The sequence below is a fragment of the Hyperolius riggenbachi genome, chromosome 2 (genome assembly GCF_040937935.1).
Source record: "Hyperolius riggenbachi isolate aHypRig1 chromosome 2, aHypRig1.pri, whole genome shotgun sequence".
NCBI lineage: Eukaryota > Metazoa > Chordata > Amphibia > Anura > Hyperoliidae > Hyperolius > Hyperolius riggenbachi.
In genome coordinates this window covers 83494208-83517078 of record NC_090647.1, presented here as the reverse complement: position 1 = coordinate 83517078, position 22871 = coordinate 83494208, and the positions used below count along the sequence as shown (strand labels likewise).

Below are 22871 nucleotides of genomic sequence, written 5' to 3'. Positions count from 1 at the left end.
AGTAGGGTAGGGGTACATTGGGTTAGCAGCTTGTGGACCTTTAAGTTTACAGTTCATTTACGCTCCCCTGTATGTGGCATGCTGTGACATAGTGCAGAGATTGTCACTGTAGATGTCTCTTCTAGTAGAATGTAGAGTTTTCTCCCATCCTCCTATGTGTGGAAGTCTGGAAGTAGTTCCATCAATTTCTTAAAGGTTTTTCCAGGTTTCAGTATATTTGGGGCAGTGCAATAGAAAGTGTTTCTCGTCCTCGAGGGTCTCCTGCCCACAGACCCAGGCCAGGTTTGACTAGAGCTTTCAATGAATCCAGAGTCAGTTGGCCGGCTCATGTCTGCCCTCCAGTGTTCTCAATCCTGGGAGGATGCTAGTAAATCAGGCTGAATGTCTCATGGTGTCAGCTATAGTGGACTCTCCTTCCAAGAAAAGGCAATAAAATGTATTGGTTGTAAATGAGCTTTTTAAACAGCTCCTGGTTTTGAAGCATCACACTGTTTTTTTTTTCCCCCCAATAAAACCAAGCCTTTTTTACATTAATACTTCAGTCGTCTTGATCCGCTTGACATACTGAATGCTGCTTTTGTACCTGAATGTAGAGCGTTCCTTTTATCTAGTCGTCCTGCATTCCCAGTAGGTGCAGCTTGTAGCTCTCTTTTATGTTTATATCTTCAGCTGTAAAAGAAAATTGCTGCGTGTTGTGGCTTGCTTTATTTGTAATCCTCTTTTATCCATTCTGAACATCCTTTTAAAATCGCATTTTACAGGGTTGCTTTCTTCTTCGAGCTGTTCTAATGCGTTCTCCATAGAAACAGAATGTGCGGCGTTCAAACGCTGTCACCTACACACTGTGCCTTCCATTATTCGGAATCTTCCATTCTTGCTTGCCTTCTATGCTAAACGGCCCAATTAAAGTGCGACAAGGCGGCTTATTGTGCAGCCAATCTTCTAAGTGCTTAGCGTTCTCTGCTTTGGTGCACACATTGCTTTTAATGGAGCCCGGAGCACAGGTTTCTCTCCTTTTTAATAGTGCTTGGAGATAACTGCCGCTTATGTAGTTGGTCTGTGCAGATAAATGTGATTCTCAGTTGCCAACAAGAGCTTTAGAAGCTTAGAAAAATGACAAGTTTTATAGATTTTAAAGGGGGAAAAAAATACCCTAAAGCTGGCTTTTATTACAGCCTGTGCTTGCCTGTTCATAATTCCAGCTTATGGCTGTCTGCACCATCTTACCAATCCTGTCATTTAGGAAGTCTGGTTGAACTTCCATACTGACTAATGAATGATTAAAAAAAAAAGACCCATGTGAACTTATTGTGGGCCTTAATGAGGAACTGTAGTGAATGTAATGAATACAATTATGTTTTTTATGTTAACTTATACATTAGTTAGTCCATATTTGCCCATTTTCTATTGCCCATAGTCGAAATCTTTCCTCACCCTGACTTACATTCTTAAAGTGAACCTCCAGACTAAAAATCTACTCCGCAGCACTGAAAAGGCTTGGTGTTTCTTTAACAGTTTCAAAGCATCAGAACTTTTCTTACCCAAGCCTCATTTTTAGCTGCACAGAAGAAAACTGCCCAGGCATTTTTCCCCTGATGCTGTGCAAAGCATGATGGGATTTCTGATGTTGTTCTCCTTTTGCTGTTTTGGCGCACTTTTTTTTTTTTAATTTGAGATTTGAAGCCTAGCGTGCCAGCTGGATGGGGTGATCAGGACCTAGGACAGTCGGAACTGTCTCATGCTCCCTGTCACCACCTTTCAACCAAAATCACAAACATTTGCCTCTTCTTTTAACCTCCTTGCCGGTTATCCCTTTGCTAGCTGCGTGCAGTTTCCGATCGCTGCCGATTCGCCGCTACCTGCCGCACCCCCCCCTCCAGACCCCTTGCGCAGCCTGGCCAATCAGTGCCAGGCAGCGCTGAGGGGTGTATCGGAATTCTCTCTGACGTCCATGACGTCGGTGATGTCATCCCGGGGAAGCCCAGCAGGAAATCCCGTTCTGAATGGGATTTCCTGCTTACTCTGATCGCCGAAGGCGATCAGAGTGGATGGGGGGATGCCGCTTGTCAGCGGCTATCATGTAGCGAGTCTTCGGCTCGCTACATGATTTAAAAAAAAAAAAAAGTGCTGCGAATTGTAATTGTACCGGCAAGGGGGTTAAAACAGGGTGAGTAAGAGATTATATTATCTATTTTAATTAACATAACTAATGTAACTTAATGACAGTATGTTTAGGCTGAAGTTCCCCTTTAAAGGGAAGGTGAAATGGCGGTGGGGGAAATTCATACATACCTGGGGCTTCCTCTAGCCCCCTTCTGTTCTTTGGCTTCCTCACTGTCCTCCCTTGCCTCCTCGATCTGCCGCTAGGGTACTGCACATGAGCGGCTTGGCCACAAGCGCCCGCATCGCACTCATCTTGCCGGGAGCTTGCTAGGCGCAGAATGCTCCTGGTGAAGGGAGCACGATGGCGGCGAACTTGCACCTGAACTGCACATGAGCTGACTGGAGAAACTTCAGAAGACCCTAGCGGCGAATCATGGCAGCCTGGGAGTACGGCGAGGGAGCCAAAGGTCTGAAGGGGTCTAGAGGAAGCCCCAGGTATGTATGAATTTTTCCCTCACCCCCATCTCTGGTACACTTTAAATCTATCACAAGTGGTGACATTTTTAGTCCTCTGTGGAATGTTTATTTCTGACAACTCCAAAGCCAGTGAAAATAATGCCTGGTCTCCCAGAATGCTCTGAGACAATAATTCAGCATAGCTAAACAACCTAGGGTAAGCATCACTAGGAGGGCAGGACATACATACCAATATAAAACAATATATAGAAATAGGAAGTGTTGCTGATGCTGAAACCAGGGAAATTACAGTGAAAGTGGGTATCATAGATACATTTGCTACATTCTAGTTTCTGTCACTACAGTGCCTCTTTAAGTAGAGCTACCAGATCATTGGGAATGAAGATGAGGCAGGGAAGTCTTGCTTTAACTCACAGCCTATGCCAGTATAAAGCTATAATTGGGCCAGTAAGCTTTATGGACAGTTTTGGCAGTACAAAAAGCAGATAAATTAGAGACTAATCTGGTCTCTGTAAAATGTGCCATACTTGTGTCAGCAGCTGGAATTCAGCAGATACGCTGAGTCTCCTACATATTCTACTGTAACATGGAGAGCATACAGCAGGCTCTTTAGCTGGCCGCACACTTATAGATTGCTACCTGATGTGTCAAGATAATAGATCCCTCTCAGGGCTGGTGCACACCAGAGCGGTTCATGAGCGTTTTTAAAAACGCTTGGGTAATGTATTTCAATGTGCTGGTGCACACCAGAGCGGTTTGTTTTTTCCACAAACGCAAACTCGGGGGCTGCAGCATTTTTGAGATTTGAGGCATTTCTGCTTCAATGTTAAAGTATAGGAAAGTGGAAAACCGCTTTGAAAAACGCTAGTTCAGAGCAGTTTTCTACGCGTTTTTGTTAGAAGCTGTTCAATAACAGCTTTACTGTAACAATATATGAAATCTGCTACACAAAAACACTCCAAAAAATCGCTAGGCATGTGTAGAAAACCTCTCTAAACATGTCTAAAGTCACTCTGAAATCTGCTTCAAAAACCTCTAGCGTTTTGCGGATCTGCTTGAGGTTCTTGGTGTGCACTGGGCCTAAAGAAAGGAATTGTTTCAGAATGGAATCCATTCCCACCACACACTGCACATAGATTTTCAATACAGTCCAGCCAGGGGATCTATTGAAAAGCAATCGAAACTGTAGCATTGCATTTTGTTTGAACCTCTCACTCGACTACCTCTCCTGCCCCTGATCAACCTAAATTTTCCATCTTGTCTGATGGATACTTTCGGTCTTTTTGTTTGTTTTTCCTTATTGGGGGTGTCAAAACCAATTTAAATTTGATCACTCAGACATTTCGGGGGCATCGATTCTCAGCAGGTACAAGCCAAACATAATATTTATATTGTGCTTTCCCTTTCCCTCAAAGCACCAGAGCTGCAGCCACTAGGGTGCGCAGTAGTAGTGTTAGGGAGTCTTTTCCAAGGTCTCCTTACTAAATAGGTGCTGGTTTATAGGAAGAGCCGGGATTTGATCCTGGTCTCCTGTGTCAGAGGCAGAGCCCTTAACCAGTCCACTATGCAGATGTGATGATGATCTAAGTGTGAATCAAATGGGAAAACCAATGGCTGCGTGGGTACCTTTTTGTGGCACACTTTTCTGCTCTTGATTAGATTATCATCACATCTGGTTTTTGTCTTAAAGGAGTTTATTGTCGCTGCAATCAGATGATCAGGGCGCGTCTGTCTGAGTGGAAGTCATAATGTACCAAGTTATTTTCGATGTGTTGACTGGACTTGGTGTACCCAGAGGAGAAACAAGAACTTTCATACTTGGTACAAATAAGCTGCTATTAGGAATTGGATTCTAGAACAGCAGACAAGTGTTCTAATCACTGAAACACCATGGCCCATATGCAATTCACTTATTCTCTTGCGTTTTCTCCCAGGTGATATTTTTTACACCTTGTCCTAAAATGCCTTTTAACCCTTTATCAGCCTAATCAAGTAAAACTTAAAGTGGCTGCAGGGCTGAATTTTTCCTGCCGCTGGGGAAGTGTGTCTCCCCCAGCCTGGCAGGGTATGCAGAGTGGGCGGCAGGGAGCTTTCATGGTTACCTGTCCAGGTGGCTAGCTCAGCTTTGTCTTCCACCGTGGAGGCAATGTAATCCCGACATGTCTTCTCAGTTCCGACCACATGATCTAACGTGATCTAACATGATCAATTTCAGCGTGAGGGGTGATGGAAGAGTCTTATCACCACTCTGTCAACACCACAGGGTGGTGCTGTAACAGTGACAGTCTCCTGGATCCTGATCATTTGTCATATCGTGATTGGGACCCAGAAGACCTGTTGGGATTACATCGGCCCCGTGGTGGAGGAAGAAGAATCCATCCACAACAGGTTACTATAACTGCTCCCTGCCACTTGCTTATTTGGCTGCCTAGTGCACACTGACAGAGGTTTAGAATGCACAGCCGCTTTCAAATGTAAAATTTTGTTTGAAGCTGCTAATGGGTTAAAACCAGCAAGCAAGAAAATACTCAAAATAATTTGTAACAGTACTAAAATGGGGTCACTTGTGGGGTTCTTATACTGCCCTGGAATTTTAGGGGCACAAAACCGTGAGGAGTAGTCTGGAAACCAAATTCCTCAAAATGACTGTTCAGTATATCGGTCGGTATAAGCATCTGCAAATTTTGATGACAGGTGGTCTGAGGGGCCGAATTATTTGGAACCGGTCATAAGCAGGGTGGTCTCTTAGATGACAGGTTGTATTGACATTGAAGTGCAGGAAGCGCAGGATGTTCTCAAATCGTGACCTGGACATGGCAGCAGAGAACATGGGCATGTGATGTATTGGGTGCATAGACCAATAAGACCGCAATACATTCTTTCAGGGCTGTGGAGTCGGTCCAAAAATCCACCGACTCCGACTCCTCAGTTTAGGATTCCACCGACTCCTCTAATTTGCATATTACAATTTTGTTGATTAAAAGTATGTAACATGAAATTCGTCTCTTAATTGGCAACGCTTAGGCCTGGGCCACACTAGCTCCGGGTGCGGGACGCATCCGCGGTCCGGGCTCCGATTTTCAAAACCCGGAACGCAAACGGATCCGTGCTGCTTTTTTTGCAGCACACGTTTTGGATCCGCTTGCGTTTTTTGTTTTTTTTTGCTAGAGGGGGTAGCAGCCAGGACGGGGGGCTGCGGGCAAAGCGGCGGCCAGGGGGGTCACATCCCCCCCCCCTTGCTCACCTGGGTGCCCCCTGTCCCCGCTCCCCCTCCAGCTCGCATATAATGTAATAATTTGTACCTAATGAAGTTCGGCGAGCCGGGCACTTCCGCCCACACCGCTCGCCGTCACTTCCTGCGATGCCGCCCACTGAAATACAGAGGGCGACATTGCAGGAAGTGACGGCGAGCGGTGTGGGCGGAAGTGCCCGGCTCGCCGAACTTCATTAGGTACAAATTATTACATTATATGCGAGCTGGAGGGGGAGCGGGGACAGGGGGCACCCAGGTGAGCAAGGGGGGGGGGATGTGACCCCCCTGGCCGCCGCTTTGCCCGCAGCCCCCCGTCCTGGCTGCTACCCCCTTCAGCATGGCGGCCCCCTCCTTCACCATGGGACACTGGAAACTGATCCGTTTCCAGTGTCCCAAAATGTCAGTGAAGAGGGAGGCCCGTTTCCCCATTGATTTTCACTACCCGTACGTGTATACGGGTCCGTGAAAAATGCTGCAAGTCCGGACTCAGCGTTCCGGGTTTAAAAACGTATTCCGCGGATCGCACGCGGATACGTTTTTAACTTGAGTGTGTGCTGTTCCTATTTTTAACATTGGTATCCGTGGCTACGTTTTTCGTCCGGGACAAAAAACGTAGCTACGGATACGTTTTTAAATTAAGTGTGAACTAGCCCTTAGGAATTTTACAAGACAACTGGAGTGAGAAGGATATGTAGACTACTATATTTATTCCCTTTAGACTAAAACTAGTCCTTGGTAAGAGTACTTGTAAAAGGTACAAACCGGAACAAAGAACATCTATCAGGCCCTAGGCAATGTAAGTGTGGGTACATGTAAGAGTGATGTGCAGGTACTCTGCAGGGGAATGAGGAGATTCTTCCTCTATTACACATCTGAACATGGATCAGGCCCTAGGCAATGTGACTGTGGGTACTTCTTCCTCTATTACACATTCTTCATGCACAATCTGAACAAGGTTTATGGGTGACAGACAACACCTCTGTGTTCAATGTGCACAACATTCTCAGTGAATTCCCTGCAGCTCTGTGGAGAGTGCATATGTAGAGTATAGTACTACTGTGTAACAAAGTAAACCTGAGACAGATGAAATTAAAGTTTTATACATACCTGGGGCTTCCTCCAGCCGCCTTCAGGATAATCAGTCCCTCGTTGTCCTCCTCCACCACCTGGATCTTCTGCTATGAGTCCAGGTACTTGAGCCAGTCGGGCGTAGTGCGCATGCACACACTCCGCTGCCAGGAGCATACTACACCTGTGCAGCACTATTGCGTAGATGCAGAATGTTCCTGGCTGTGGAAGCGGCATGCGGCCGGACAGCGCTGACTGGCTGAATTACCAGGACTCATAGCAGAAGATCCGGGTGGTTGAGGATAGCGAGGGACTGATTAGCCTGAAGGGGGCTGGAGGAAGCCCCAGGTATGTATAAAACTTTACTTTTCATCCGTCTCAGGTACCCTTTAATTTGTAGTCACCAAACCAAATTTTAACAACATATCAAATTATTTGATTTCATCAGCAAAGGGAGTGCATACATTTGCATAAATCAGCATTAATGCAGAATTATTTCCATCTCATTGACCATCTCTATTAGTGACACGGCTACACGTCAGGATTTATTCTTACAGCATAGATGTTATTTAGAATATATAAGAGATTCCTGTGTACACATCATATATACAGTCACAATCAGATATGTATATCTGACCTTAAAAATACGGGGACTGCTTTATTGAAGCAGCACAAGTAACTAATTTTGATTGGTTTATTTCATTTTTGTGGACTAAGCACAGCTATTACTGTATATATACATTATTTTTAATGACTATTATCTGAGAAATAGAACATTTGATCATATTTTCTATTTTAATTACAGTTACAAATTCATTAGGAGTCGGAGTCGGTGCATTTTTTCCCGACTCCAGGCACCCAAAATTGTCCGACTCCACGACTCCGACTCCACAGCCCTGCATTCTTTTTGACTAGACCCATGTTAAGGAGAAGACCCCAAAAAAATGTTACGTTCGGAATCTTGGAGTGGCTTCCACCGTAAAGGCTGGGCATGGTAGCTTCTTGGATTGACAGTTGCGTATTGTGTGGCATAACTGTTGGTCTCAGCCACAATTAAGTTGTAGAGCCCAGCAGTGAACAAAAAAAAAAAAAAAAAATGTGCACACCTCAGATGAAGCTCGGCAACTGCCTTGCAAAACTCATAAGGACCGTGCACCTTTTGGCGCCCACACCAGCCACCTCCCACACACCCAGGTACAGCCAACACGTTATTGTGATGCCTTTGTCTTTTTGCTAATTCACCTGCACGCTTTGCATTTTCAACTGTACTTGCCACATAACTTTTTTTTGCAATTTGCTGCACTAATAAACTATAGTGCCAGACATTTCTTGTCTCCTAGTTAGCCTGTATAATACACTTTGTATACATTACAAAGTGTATTATACACTTTTGCAGGGGAGATCGAGCTGTTTACAACCCGCCGGCGCTGCTAAATGGCCTGGCGGGTGGACAGAGCCTAATGCCGGCGGATGCGTGCGATCCCAGGCTAATTGGTCCTCCAGGTGCCGCCGCCGATCGGCGTTACGCGGTCCTGGGGTTGTCACTTTGCCGCCTATTGGTAGTGGGCGGTCGGCAAGTGTTAACCCCCCTGGCGGTTTAATTCCCGCGGCTGCGCGGCCGCAGGAGGGTTTTATTTCACCTTTTTTTTTTTTTTTTTTTTTTTTTTTTTAAGCATGTAGCTAGCCTAGCGCTAGCTACATGCTTCCCCCTCTCCCTGCGGCATCCCCCCATATGCTCCGATCGCCGCCGGCGCCGCTTGCCCATAAGGAAATCCCATTCTGAACAGGATTTCCTTGAGGGCTTCCCCAGTCGCCATGGCGACGAACGGAGTGACGTCATGGACGTCGACGTCACAGGTAGTCCCGATCCACCCCATAGCGCAGCCTGGCGGCGATTGGCCAGGCTGCGCAAGGGGGATGCGGGGGGGGGGCATGTGTCCGCGGCGGGTAGCGGCGCATCGGCGGCCCGCTGCGTGTTTGAAAAAAAATTATGTAAAGCACCCTCCAGGGGCTTACCCCGTGTCACACACGGGGTTACCGCTAAGGAGGTTAAAGGACACCTGTAGTGCGAGATGTATGGAGGCTGCCATATTTGCTTTTAAACAATACCAGTTGCCTGGCAGCCCTGGTGATCTATTTGGCTGCAGTAGTGTCTGAATCGCACCAGAAACAAGCATGCAGCTAATCTCAGAAACGCCTGAGCTGCTGCATGTTTTATTCAAGGTCTATGACTAAAAGTATTAGAGGCAGAGGATCAGCAGGACAGCCAGGCAACTGGTATTATTTAAAAGGAAATAAATATGGCAGCCTCCATATCCTTCTCATTATAGTTGTTCTTTAAAAGAAAATGGGGTGCTTCTGAGAGGAACTGACAGTGTGACAGGTAAGTATGTAATATTCATTAGTACAGTATGTTCTGGCGTATAAGACTACTTTTTAACCCTTGAAAACCATCTGGAAAGTCGAGGGTCGTCTTATTGGCTGGTTATCATCGATGCCGGGTGATACACCCTATCCTGTTACCGCCTCTCAGATATCGCTGCTGAGGACTGTAGTGAAGCGGCGCAGGCACACGTGTGAGATCTGAGAGGCAGAGAAGGAGGGGTAAATAGGATACAAGGGCGGGCCAGACGGGTGAAGGGGGCATGTTTTATGGGCACAGCGCAATCTATTCTTCCATACCGCTCTGATAAACAGATAGACAAGGAGAGCTGACTAATCCACTTAAGGTGGCCATACACTGGTCAATATGCCATCAGATTCGACCAACAGATAGATCCCTCTCTGATCGAATCTGATCAGAGAGGGTTCGTATGGCCACCTTAACTGCAAACAGATTGTGAATCGATTTCAGTCTGAAACCGATCACAATCTGTGGAGCTGCCGCTGCGCTCTACTGTTTAAACTTCCTGCCGGGACAGGAAGGTCTGTGTAGCTGCAGCCGGTCTGGAACCCAGCACGGAAAGAAGACAGCGTGGACCAGGGGACTCGTGCCGGCCGGAACAGGTAATGTATAACCGCTGTAGCTGTATTGCGACGGCCGTTGGGCATTCGAACGCCGCTATCGACGCACTCCCGACCCGCCGGCGATCGAGAAAAATCTTTGGCACGGACGGATCGACGGGAACAATAGATTTCGGACGGAAATCGATCGTTCTGTCAGCGGTGTGTGCGACGATTTCACAGCCGATTCGATCACTGTGATCGAATCGGCCGTATATCGGCAGGAGAGTTGACCAATCCAACCAATCAATCGCCTATATACTATTATATACTGGGTACCACATACAGTACAGCACCAGTATCCATTCATACATGGCACCAATTTATGATTTATTTAATTTTTTATTTGGCGTGCGTTGGAAGAGGGGTAGTCTTATACGGCGGGTATATCCCAAACTCGATATTTTAACTGGAAAAGTTGGGGGGGTCGTCTTATATGCTGGAATATACGGTAGGTACATCATGTGTGTATTTAAAATAATTTTACTTGGTTCAGCCTCACCTTAAAGCGGACCCAAACCAAACATTTTTTTAATTCAAAATATGCACTACTCTGACACATAATATATATATAATTTTTTTTTATTATTTTTTTTTTTTTTCCTTACTCCTTCAAGCCTATGAGCATTTCAGTGCATGCTTTTCACCCTTCTCTTTTCGTTACTAGGGTTATACAGGTGGCAGCCATTAGCAATTCCTCCTTTGCTGGACACCATCTACTCCACCAGTTTGCTGGATTCTGTCCCGGCAATATGAAAGGAAGGGAGGGGTTTCTCCAATAAATGTAAACTATTTTATATTTGTCATGCAGCTGAAAAAGGCTGCTATTATAATTTAGAAAATAGATTTTATTTCTGAAATCTTGTATTTTTAATTTGTGTCCACTTTAAGGATAGACAATGTAGTCTAAAGAGTAATGGGGTGAAATAGGGGGTTAGTTGTAATGGGCAAGGCTAGGCACCAGTAGAGTTAACATCAAGAAGGTAAGCCATTTCTGATTTGCTTTTGGATATTAGCCTTACTGCATGAAAAAGATATGGCTCTAGTTCTGTGGCTGGAGATGCTTGAAATACTAGATTAGACTTGCATATTTTACGTTTAGCCCCAGTTAAGGCTTGCATTTTTTTTCACTACATATCACATGCCATAGATCATAATTTGCATAGCATGAATGTTTGTGCACTGCACAAGAACAGTTTTTTATTAGTTTATCACTTGTCTAGCTGGTTTTACATACCTGCCGTCTTGTGACATTGATATTTGGCTGACACAACCTCAGCCTACTATAAGTCCAAACTCCTCTCCCTAGTTCCTTGTAGGGAGATCTAACACTCACTCCTGAGCACAAAGCTGATCACCTGACCTTTCCCACCTCATCCTTCTCCTTTTGAGAGATAACCACTTTGTAGCCAGCACTGCAGTTTAGCAGAATCTGCTTCTCCTGCCCAGTTATTCTCTGTTCAGTGTGTTATAAAACATGCAAAATGGTTTATTGGAGACAAGGCAGGGTGATAACTTGTACACATGGGTTTATAAGCACAATGGAGGGGTGGGCTACTGAAAAGGAGAGTAGAATAGAGTAGTGTGTACTGCACAGAAGCTGGAAGGTAGTAATAGGGCATATAGTGGCAATGATGTAGCCTGGGAGGGTCTGAAGTGTCTCTAGAACACCAATGAAGGTATATTTTAAAAACTTAGTTTCACCTTTGGTCCACTTTAACCCATTCCCGACCGCCTAACGCCGATAGGCGGCAAGTCCTGGGGTGGGGTTTTACAGGAGATTGCGCGCACCCCCGCTTGAGTGACAGAGCTCCGCTCCATCATTGTTCTCCCAGCGGCGATCGGTGCTACCAGACTGTTAGACAGCAAAACCGCTGTCTATTTACATTGTACAGCGCTGCAATCTACAGCAGCACTCTACTGGGGACAGCTGTGTTACTCTGCTTTCCCCTAGAGGCTCACAGAGCAATAGGCTCTCATAGGCTGATGTCTATGAGAGCCAATCGCTGTCATTGGCTGTTGGGGGAGGGAAAAAAACAGTTAATTTTATATAAAAAAAAAGACGAATTTAAAAAGTAAACCCAGCAGCAGCGATCAGAGCCCACCAACAGAAAGTTCTGTTTGTGGGCAGAAAAGGGGGGATGAGATCGGTTTGGTTGCTAAGTTGTATGGCTCAGCAGCAAGCTATTAAAGCTGCAGAGCGCTTAATTGTGAAAAAAATAGCCTGGTCACTGGTTGGAGGGGGGGTGGTGAGTGAGCCCGGGGTCCTTAAGTGATTAAAGGGAACCTGAGATTGGGGTGTTCAACAGGAAAAAAGAAATTACACATACCCGGGACTGTCTCCAAGCTGATTGCTCCCTCACTATCCTCCGGCACCTGGATACACCGCAATTCTGTCTGGGGAGTACTACATGCCCGGAGCCCACCCACCCGTCTCAGGTGCAGTTTAAGCTAACTGGTTTTACTTTGACTGAAGAATGAGTTGCGGTATGCGGCTCTAGTTGTGAGACATGATTGCCGTAACATTGTTTTCCTACTACTGTAAAAAAAAAAATTCTTGCTTACCAATGGCCACTAATTGATACAGGAGAGTATGGCTGTGAATAACCTTTTATTTTGGCTTTTTTTTTTTTTTTTTTTTTTTTTACACATCCCTAATGCATGAATATTTACATATTGTTGACTGTATTTCTGTACTCGGTTTGTTTCAGTTTGGGAACACTTGCTACTGCAACTCTGTCCTTCAAGCACTTTATTTCTGCCGACCATTTCGGGAAAAGGTCCTTGCCTACAAAAGCCAGCCAAGAAAGAAGGAAAACCTTCTCACGTGCTTAGCAGACCTCTTCCACAGCATAGCCACGCAGAAGAAGAAGGTCGGAGTGATCCCTCCAAAGAAGTTCATCACCCGCTTACGCAAAGAGAATGGTGGGACATTTTCATGATTCTTGTGTATTTATAGTCATGTTGCTTGCAGTTGTTTTGTATGTATTGTAGCCAACTGGGGAATTATGGTAGCTTAAAGAGACACTGAAGCGGAAATTAAAATTATGATGACTTGAAGCGAAAATAAAATTATGATGACTTGAATGTGTAGTACAGCTAAGAAATAAAACATTAGGAGCAGAGACCGAAGTCTAATATTGTTTCCAGTACAGGAAGAGTTAAGAAACTTCAATTGTTATTTATGCAAAAAAAGCCATTGAGCTCCATAACTTTCAAAGAGAACTGTCTTCTGAGCTTATCATCTCAACTGTCAGTCACTGTATTTTCTTTTTCCTGCAGAGGACAGGTCAATAGTTCACTGGCCTGCTCTGTAAAATCATTTAGAATGCGTAGTAGTGTGTAAACTGCAAATAGAGGATGATGCAATGTTATTAAAAAACACTATGTACCTGAAAATAAAAATGAGACTATTTTCTTTGCTACTAATGTTCTAGTAATTATCCGTACTACACAACCAATTCATTATATCATAATTTTTTTTCCGCTTCAGTGTCTCTTTAAGCATTATTATTTATATTGGTGCAACATCTTCAGCAGTGCTGTACAGTGTGTGTGTATGTATGTATGAAAATAAATATATATTTTCTCTTGTACGTTACTAACTATCCCTCAGAGAGGCTTACAATCCCTACAGTCCTAGTCTAGGGCCAATTTTAGGATGAAGCTAATTAACTTATCTGTATGTTTTTTGGGTGTGGGAGGAAACTGGAGTGCCTGGAGGAAGCCCACACAGACACAGGCAAAACTTACAAACTCTGTGCAGATAGTGCAGTATTTGTATGTGAGTAAGCAGTGGGTGACCTAAACGATCATATTTTTTTTATTATTATTATTAATAGATCTTTTCCTCTTTGGACCACAAGATAAAATATGCCACTTTTAGTCAATGCAAAGCAAAAAAAAGAGAAGAAAAAAAGTTGTCCAGCTGCTTACAGAAAATCCAATTACTCTACTTAATATTAAATTTGTCTCAGTTCAAAACTTAAATAAAAACACCTACAATAATCAATAACATATTTAACATCAAAGAAGGCATCAAGCAAATCGGGGAGTGGAGGAAAACTGCCAAGGTTTCACGCTGTTATTGATGCTTTGTTAGCATGTATAACCTCTGTCCAACTGTTTGGGTGACAGTCGGGCTAAAGTAATTGGGCACATTCTGGCCACAGTCCCACTCAGATGCATTACCATGGGGGTAGCCTGTCCACCACACATGTCGAGTCGTAACAAGTGGCCGGCTGGTGGATGGAAGCAGCTCACAGGAGGGGAGTTCACCGCCTTCAGCTGTTCTTGGAAAAGAGGCTTGGTCAGAATGCCCAGCAAAATATCTCTGATTAATGCAGTAGAGCTCAAAGAATTCCTTTCCTCTATGCTGGTATTATTTCTCCTTTCCCGTTGCTTCCTGCATGCCTCTTTCTCTGAACTGGCCTGTGTAGTCTTTACTCAGACAAGCAAAAGAGTAAAACTCCTGAATTTCCTATTCATTAAGAAGTTGCGTTGTCATAGCAACTATCCACCAAGGAGATAGTGCTTTGTAGTAGCTATAGCATTCTGTATGCTTTCAATGTCTAGGATGTAAGCTAAGAGCTCTCAAGCATCTGAGGATTCAAAACTGCGCTAGCAAAGCCTGAAGAAGCTGCTTTTAGGCCTCATTCTGGTAAAACACTCAGCGGTAATTGTCAGGAGCACCAGGGCTGTGGAGTCGGTACAAAAATCTTCCGACTCCTCAGTTTATGAAACCACGACTCCAACTCCGGGTACCCAAAATGGCTCTGACTCCTCGACTCAAAATCCTTAGTCTAATACTTAACAGGGCTGTGCATTTTGTACCAAAATTCTCCAACTCCTCAGTTTATGAAACCAACGACTCCGGGTGCCCAAAATTGCCCTAGCTCCGACTCCTCGACTCAGACTCTGACTCCACAGCCCTGAGGAGCACACTGATCAGAAGGTCACTGCATGATCTGAACATTTACCGGCAGATTGGGAAAAGATTATATGTGAACCTTAGCATTGTAAAGTGGCATCTCTGGTTGTAACATGAACTCTCTAGCCTTTTTATGGCAGACCTGAACATGAAGCACATATAAACCCACTTTCAATGTCTGTATTTAGCAGTGCTGTATATGCGTCGCCCTCCGCAACTTATCCCTTCTGTAGTCCAGTGAGTGAAGCCATAGTAGGACTGTCACAACACGCAGGTGAAAAATAGCTGCCTTCCATTAACTTTAGGATGTGTGCATCTAGCACTGGACCTACAGATAGTTCATTAGTTTTATATGAAAGTCTTTTAAAATGAGTCTGAGGCTACTGTAGAAAGGGGGGGGGGGGGAATATACTTTGCTAAGGACAGAGAAGGCTTTGGGTCCTATAGAGCCTTCCCGTTCCTCTCCTGGTCCCCTCGTTCCACCTCAGGCTCCTTCATTCAAATCTTCCTCACACATGCGCAGTACGGAACAACTGTCTTCAGGAGCACTTGGGCTCCCAAAGACTTCTGAAGCAGCAGAGAGCAGTTTCTGGCCCATTGGTTGGAGACTCCTATCGAGGGAGCCAGCAGTGGAACAAGGGGACCAGGAGAGGAGCGGAAAGGCTCTATAGGACCCAGAGCATCTATCCTGTCCCTCGTCGGTCCTCCACGGGCTTGCAGAAGCCCCAGCTAAGTGAAACAGTGTGTTTGATAGGCATCTACAGTTCCGCTTTAAGTCCATCTATAGCTAATGATCCAGAGAGATAAATCCATATCTTATGGAAGATTGAGGAGATGAAAAAATAGTGGGAATTCACCATCAGTCGATATACTGTATATCCATGTGCACCATGCACACACCAGCATAAGATGTGTTCATACTGACAGTGGTCACTGGGAGTTCCCTGTCTGTGACCATTGTCAGTATGCACACAGCATACACTGCTGTGTGCCTGCTGCGCATGGATACATTACGTTAGTTCCCTTGTGGGATTAGTTTGATGCACTAACTGTCCCAGGAGAGGACATCTGATAGGTTTGATGCTATGAATGTTTGCCTGTCTGCACTATGCATGTTACAGGGCCAGAGTTAGGACACCTATGAATACCTGGCTAGCTCTGCGTGGTGTAGGCGACTTCGCAAAGGAATGCACTCCTTTGTACCAAGACCCTGGCTTTTAACGTAGCTGTAGGGATAACAGCGGTTCCTGAGTGATTGTTTCCCGTGGATGCATTTGTTTAAACACTTGCATGTGAGTGCGCAGCGGGTTTACTGTCTTTGTTGTTTTGCTGGCCACACCCCCTTTAGCACCTCTCTAATTACTTATTTAAATATCCTAACTTGACGTGATGTGCCTGGATTTATGGTTTTGTATTGTTTTTTCGTAAACTGTTGGGTTTTTTTTTTTTTTTTTTATTACCTACAAATGTGTTTTTTAGCCTCTCCAAACAGACAGCTCTCTTAACCCCCCTGGCTGTCTGATTCTTTCCGGATTTTAGGGTCTAAAAGCGGTGCAATTTTTTTGCAGGTTTTTAGACCTTAAGGCTGCTTACACACTAAGACGTGCGCCTGTAACGCTCCCCCAACGCACAGCAATGTAACACAAGTGGGCTGTTAACACAGCCCACGTTGCGTTACATGTAACGCTGCACGTTCTCCGGAAAGTGCAGCATGCTACGGCGTTACAGCTGCTATAGCCGCGTTAGACTGTTTGCACATGCGCAGTGGGGGGCGGAGAGGAGGCGGGGAGAGCCAGCTACAGTAGCCGCGCACATGGCTACTTAATATTCACTGCACTGGCTGCCGCTGATTGGCCGGCGGGACCACGTGATGCGGAGTGTCTCGCTCCGCATCACGTGGTCCCGCTGGCCAATCAGCGCCGCTCTGGGAGACCTTATCGGGATAGAGCCGCCTAACGCGGCTCACTCTACCGTCCTCACTTGCAGCACCATACGTTGTTAGGTGCACGTTATGCGACCTTAATGTACCACCTAACGTTGCGTGTCTTGGTGTGCAAGTAGCCTAAAACCAGGAAAACAATCAGACTGCAGAGAGATCTGCAGCAGCCCCAGAGCTTACTTACCTCCCTGGGATCCAGGAAGTAGAATGGCTGCCAGCGTCTGGATCCGCCGGGAGGTGAGTTAAAACGCCCGCTGCGCGCTAAACTCTGCACTGAATCACTATTGCAAAAAAATGTAAAATGCATGTGTATAAAATATACTTTCCATTATAAAATATACACTCGTTACAGAGTAAAATGTACTGTACTTTTATTTTTTTTTCCTACATTGCCGTCATGTGAAATAGACTAGTCAAAAACCTGTAAGATCTGTTCTATCTCCTGATGGGGGGATTCTCAGGGCTTCCTTTAGTTTCAAAAGCACTTTTTGAATGGCGGTTGCTCAGTCCAACTGCCAAACAGCGTGCAAGGGAGTAAGGAGACTAGCTGGCATCTTTTTTTTTTTATAGATCCTTTCCAGGGACTGCTTTTGTAATGAATAAAGGAAATGCAGAGAATCCCCCATGAGGACATGGACTTGTCAAAATCTGTCAGACTTTTACTACTTACTATAAGGGACAGCAACATAGGACAAAAGTAATTTAATTAATGCAGTTTAAGGCTGCTTTCACAGTGGGACGTTACAGGCGCACGCTAGAGCAGCCTGTAACGCACCCAAACGCACAGCAATGAAAACTCAATGGGCTGTTCACGTTGTGTTACATTGTAACGCAGCACGTCTACATAACGTACTGCATGCAGTACTTTAATAATAATTCCTTTTTTTGTATAGCACCTTTCTCCTGTCGGACTCAAAGCGCTTGCGAGGCAGCCACTAGAGCGCACTCAGTAGGCAGTAGCAGTGTTAGGGAGTCTTGCCCAATGAACTCCTTACTGAGTAGGTGCTGACTTACTGAGTAGGAAGAGCCAGGATTTGAACCCAGGACTCCTACTTCAGAGGCAGAGCCCTTAACCATTACACTATCCAGCCACTTTACACGCGGCTAAGCTGCGTTAGACTGTTTGCACATGCTCAGTAGTTTTTTTTTTTTTCATTTTATGGGCGGGGAGAGGCCGCTACGTAGCCAGGCACATGGCTACTTATTATTCACTGCACTTGCAGTGTTTACATCCTGGAGCGGCCGCGGATTGGCTGGCGGGACCACGTGATGAGGAGAGCTCTGCTCACGTGGTCTCCGCAGTGCCTCCGACAGAGCAGGCGCACCAAGAGCTGCTTGTAACGCGGCTCTTGGTAGCGTCCTGCTCCAACACCACCAGGCGTTGCGTTAGGGGCACGTTATGTGCCCTATAACGTCCCCTAAACGCAACGCCCTGGTGTGTAAGTAGCCTAAATTAAAAGTAATTTAATTTAAAGTGCATTTTGCTCTAGGAGAAATGTTACATATACACATGTATTTTAAATTTTACAATTTCATGCAATAGTGGTCCTTTAATCTCTACCGCTATACCATTTAGTAAAAAAAAAAGTGTACTGATTCCAAAACTAAACCTGTTGCTGCTCCACTTTGAGCGTTGGATGAGAGCGTGAATTAGTGATGACAGCTGTGAACTCTCTCTCTGAGGCTGCACGTGAGATGTGGCGTGAGTTGCGCCTTCTGTGAATTATGAATGTCATTAGTAAGAGCTTTTCAGTAGCATGTTTTGTCTCACTTTATACTACGCATATCCTGAAGGCTGTTCAGGGAGGGTATTGTCAGCTGAGCAGGGTGAGGAAGTGTATTCTGCTGGTTGCTGCCTCTGCATGCCTCCCACTGGGGAGTATTGTCCTCCATGTCAGTGAGGCCTCTTACGTTGCTGTGCTGTGGTGACAAGTCTGTGTAGGCATAGATTCTCTTCTATATCATTACATGATGCAAGTGTATGATGATTGCTCGCATCTCGTGTACACAAGAAAGGATTTATGGATTGTCTTTTATGGTCATTTTTTTAATTGACTGCATTTGTGAGTCATTCTCTGATTAATAAACCTGCTGCAGCAGAATCCCTTCACAGTAAAGTCCAAGGGACCGGGCCAAGTAGTTTACTATAGCAGACGTTTACTATTTCAGAATTGGTCTTACTCAATGCAATAATCGTGCAACAGCTGCACATTTCACCCCACGCCACTCCTCATTGGACTGCAGAGAGAATCATTGCTCGTTTTTATAAAAGAATGATGTATTCCAGAAAATGCTATCCCAAATCGGTATTTGGCCCATGGCTGCCAGCTCCGCATTGTGATATTAGAAACGTCTGACCAATGAGGGACCAAGAGAATAACCTGCCACTCATTGAAGTAGACCCAAATCAAAAAATGCCTTGCACAATTAACATTCAATTTTAATTTGAGATCCTGATCATTTTGTTTTGTAAATATAACTATTCACTTAATTAATTGCAGGCTGAAGCCTCATTCCTTTTCTTTCCCTTTTTAAAATGCATAGAGAATAAAATAATTACAGGGCAGCCAGTAACTCCTCCAGATCCCCAAGTGCCGGAGTTATACGCCATCCTTCCTGCAGCCCAGTACTTCCCCATCCCCTTCCTTGTTAATTGTTTTGTCTAGGACTTATGTTTTCTTGCCTTTCCTTTTATCAAGAAAGTGTCACTTAGCCCTGGGTATATGACTGCAAGTGGGAATGTCACGAATAGTACACACATTACTCTAGTACAAGTCGACCCCTATACTGTTATTTAGTGAGTCTGACCTAAATTTCTATACTTATACTCGAGTATATACGATACTAAAAAACAAACCAACCCAAAAAGCTCAGTTTGTGGAAAGAAAACGAAGACAAGATATAGATCATTCAGGTTTGATAAGTAGTGATACAGTTATTGGCAAATTAATGTGATGAGTGCTTTAATGGGAAAATTGCTCATGTCTACAACAGGGCTGTGGTTTCATAAACTTCGGAGTCTGAGTTGGATGATTTTTGTACTAAATCCTTAGTTCTGGTATGTATTGGACTAAAGAGTCAGAGATGAGGAGTCTGAGTCTGGGCCATTTTGGGTACCTGGAGTTGGTGGTTTCAAAAACTGAGGAGTTGGAGTCTGATGATTTTTGTACTGACTCCACAGCCCTGGTCTAAGGTGAAAACAACCTGAGGGCCGAAGTGGTTAATAGTATGGCCTTGCATCTCTAACGAAGCTTTATTACGACACCCCTATGACCCATAGATACAGCTACTATACAATGTTGTCAGTATTTACTGCGCAGCACAGACCTTTGGCAAAGAAAGTGATAGCTTGTATGCTCCATAATTGAGGTGTTGTAATTTATGCATGTCTCGGATGTGACGACATGTTCCTTTATCCTAGCTTGCATTTTCAGCACATTACACTCCTGTATGTGAGCAGACTGTCATGGAAAATATACAGCTCAGCCTGATGCATATTCATAAGTCTTCAGCTGCAAATACAGAATTTGTTTTCTAATTGGCTGAAGCAACAACAGGCTGGTGATTAATGCCACAATGAAAGCTTGCTGAGCTGCTATACGACACACATCTGTTCACATCTATAAAAGGGAGCCTAAATACAGCGCTCTACAGCAGGATGAAAGGAATGTGCTATGGGAAGTCATTTCTGACAGGATCTTAATGCATCCTAAATGCAAGCTGTGCATATTACGGTGTATATTATAACTGCACTTACCCTCCTGTCCTTCTACTTCAAAGCCACACAGAACTTATGATTTTAGGATAGAGCAGAGAACTGGTACCTTTGAATTGCTGCTGTCTGTCCCCCTATTAGGCCAGTGGGCAGATGTGAGGTATACTTCATTGCTTCAACACACAGCATTAGAAGTGTGTGTGTGTGTGTGTGTGTGTGCGCGTGTGCGTGCGTGCGTGCGTGCGTGCGTGCGTGCGTGCGTGCGTGCCAGTCACGAGATAAACTTTTACTCATTGCATAATTGTGTTCCTTTCATATAGTTTATAGGGCATTCCTCAAGCCAAATACTTGTTTTAATACTGTATAAACTAAACCAGCCTCGCCCACAGCTTCTTCAGTGCCCTGTCGCTCTCAGATCCATGTAGCAAGGGCTTATGGGAGCTCAGTCTTGGCGGGATGGGGACGCTTTACTAGCCAGAGATTCCAGAAGCAGAGGGGAGGAGCAGAGGGGAATGACGTTTTCACACGCTGAGGGCTGGAGATGCAGAGCAGCTTGCCTGTGTGTAATGATCACAAACAGAACATGGCTGACCTCATTGTATCACAGGAAGAAATAAACCTATACTATTGAAGCTGTTTGCAGCTAGATTTTCTGTGTAAACTATCTTAACTGTAGATAAGATATGTAGACAAGTTACTTGTTATAGTTAGTTTATCATCTTGGATCTGCTTTAAGTGACAACCAAGATGACGTGACATAAGCTAGACTTGTATGTACAGTGCCAAACACACAAATAACTATGCTGTGTTCCTTTTTTTTTTTTCTTTCTCTGCCTGAAGTTAAACATCAGGTATGCAAGTGACCATTTCTGTCCTGGTCGAGACTGGGTCATACTGGGTCAGACTATAGCTTATCCCTCACTGATAAATAATTATAGTCACAAGTAATTTTTAGGAGAAGGATAGATGAAAATTGATTTTCTCATCACTTTTTCACCTCGAATGTCCTTTGAAGGCAGCCTGAACCAATTGGGAAGTATCCACTGCTGATTACCTTATCGGGTGTAAAGGTGGAGTAGCTGCTCAGATCAGGGAATCTGATGGGTCACTCTGAACAGTTGCTCCAGTTCTGCTCCCAAAGTGCTTCAGTGTAATTAATAGTACTAATGCAGCCTTTGTTTCCTTCATTTCAGAACTTTTCGACAACTACATGCAGCAGGATGCTCACGAATTCCTGAACTACCTGCTCAACACCATAGCTGACATTCTGCAGGAAGAGCGGAAGCAAGAGAAGCAAAATGGCCGAATACCCAACGGCAACATCGACAATGAGAACAATAACAGCACACCAGATCCCACGTGGGTCCACGAGATCTTTCAGGGAACGTTAACTAACGAAACAAGGTGTCTTACGTGTGAGACGGTAAGAATTCGTCACACTGATAGCAATCTCCAGCAATGTACTGCCTGCTGTCTCTGCTCCATGCAGACATTTGTATCCTACCTAATAAGACGCCATGTGTCTGTGTGTACTGTGCAGTCGCAGTGCTGCGGCCGTTGTAGTGAGGTGTGGTCGCAGCCATTTGTGTGCAGGGGCGTCGCGCGTGTGATGGGTTTCTAGCTTTTTTTTATTCAATAGGCTACAGGTCTAGTATTTAACATATTAACCACTCAAGCCTATCTGAATGAGTAATCACGTCCAGCGTTTAATGCGCTCGCATGCAAAAACAAAAGAAGCTTCCCGGTAAAGCACCTTCTAGTTGTGAAAAGTTGAATTACACAACACAGATTTTTTTTTTTTTTTTTTTTTTTTTTTTATAAAAAAAAAATAATAATCTCTTCCGACGCCCCTCCCTCCCACCCCAGTTACCAAGCAAACTAATTGGGGAAAAAAGTTTTAAAAAAAATCCATAAATAGTTTTTACATTTGTCATGACGGTATATTACTATTATTTTAGTACATGAGGGCTTACAATGCATGGGACAGACAAAAAAAATACACCTATATTTCCACATACTGATGCCATACGTTGTACTAGGAACATAATTTAAATGTTGTGATAGCTGGGACTAATGGGCAAATACAATAGGAGTGTTTTATATATATATATATATATATATATATATATAGTAGCATTGCTTATTTTAAAACTATAGGGGATAGAATTAGAGAAAAAGTGTATTTCCCCCCCCCCCCCCCCCCCCCTTTTTTTTTTTTTTTTTTTTTTTTTTTTTTTTTTTGTTGTGTGGATTTGCCCCTAAAATGCATAGGAGGTAATTTTTGAAAACTAGCATCGCTCACAAAAAGCATAATTTGTGGCTGAAAAAATACAAGATATAGATAATTTACATGTGATGAGTAGTGATAAAGTTATTGGCGAAT

General features: G+C 44.3%; 2 protein-coding genes across 2 annotated transcripts in view; one reads left to right on the top strand and one right to left on the bottom strand.

Moving 5' to 3' along the window:
* RPL21 (ribosomal protein L21) overlaps positions 1 to 22871 on the bottom strand; it is a 500216-nt gene that overhangs the window by 153491 nt on the left and 323854 nt on the right. The gene's annotated exons all lie outside the window — the stretch shown is intronic.
* Positions 1 to 22871, top strand: part of USP12 (ubiquitin specific peptidase 12) — a 118513-nt gene that overhangs the window by 72343 nt on the left and 23299 nt on the right. Inside the window, exons 3-4 of the mRNA XM_068266992.1 lie at positions 12616 to 12829; positions 21682 to 21911. Coding sequence (XP_068123093.1) covers positions 12616 to 12829; positions 21682 to 21911 — 444 coding nt within the window. The remainder of the gene's footprint in view (positions 1 to 12615; positions 12830 to 21681; positions 21912 to 22871) is intronic.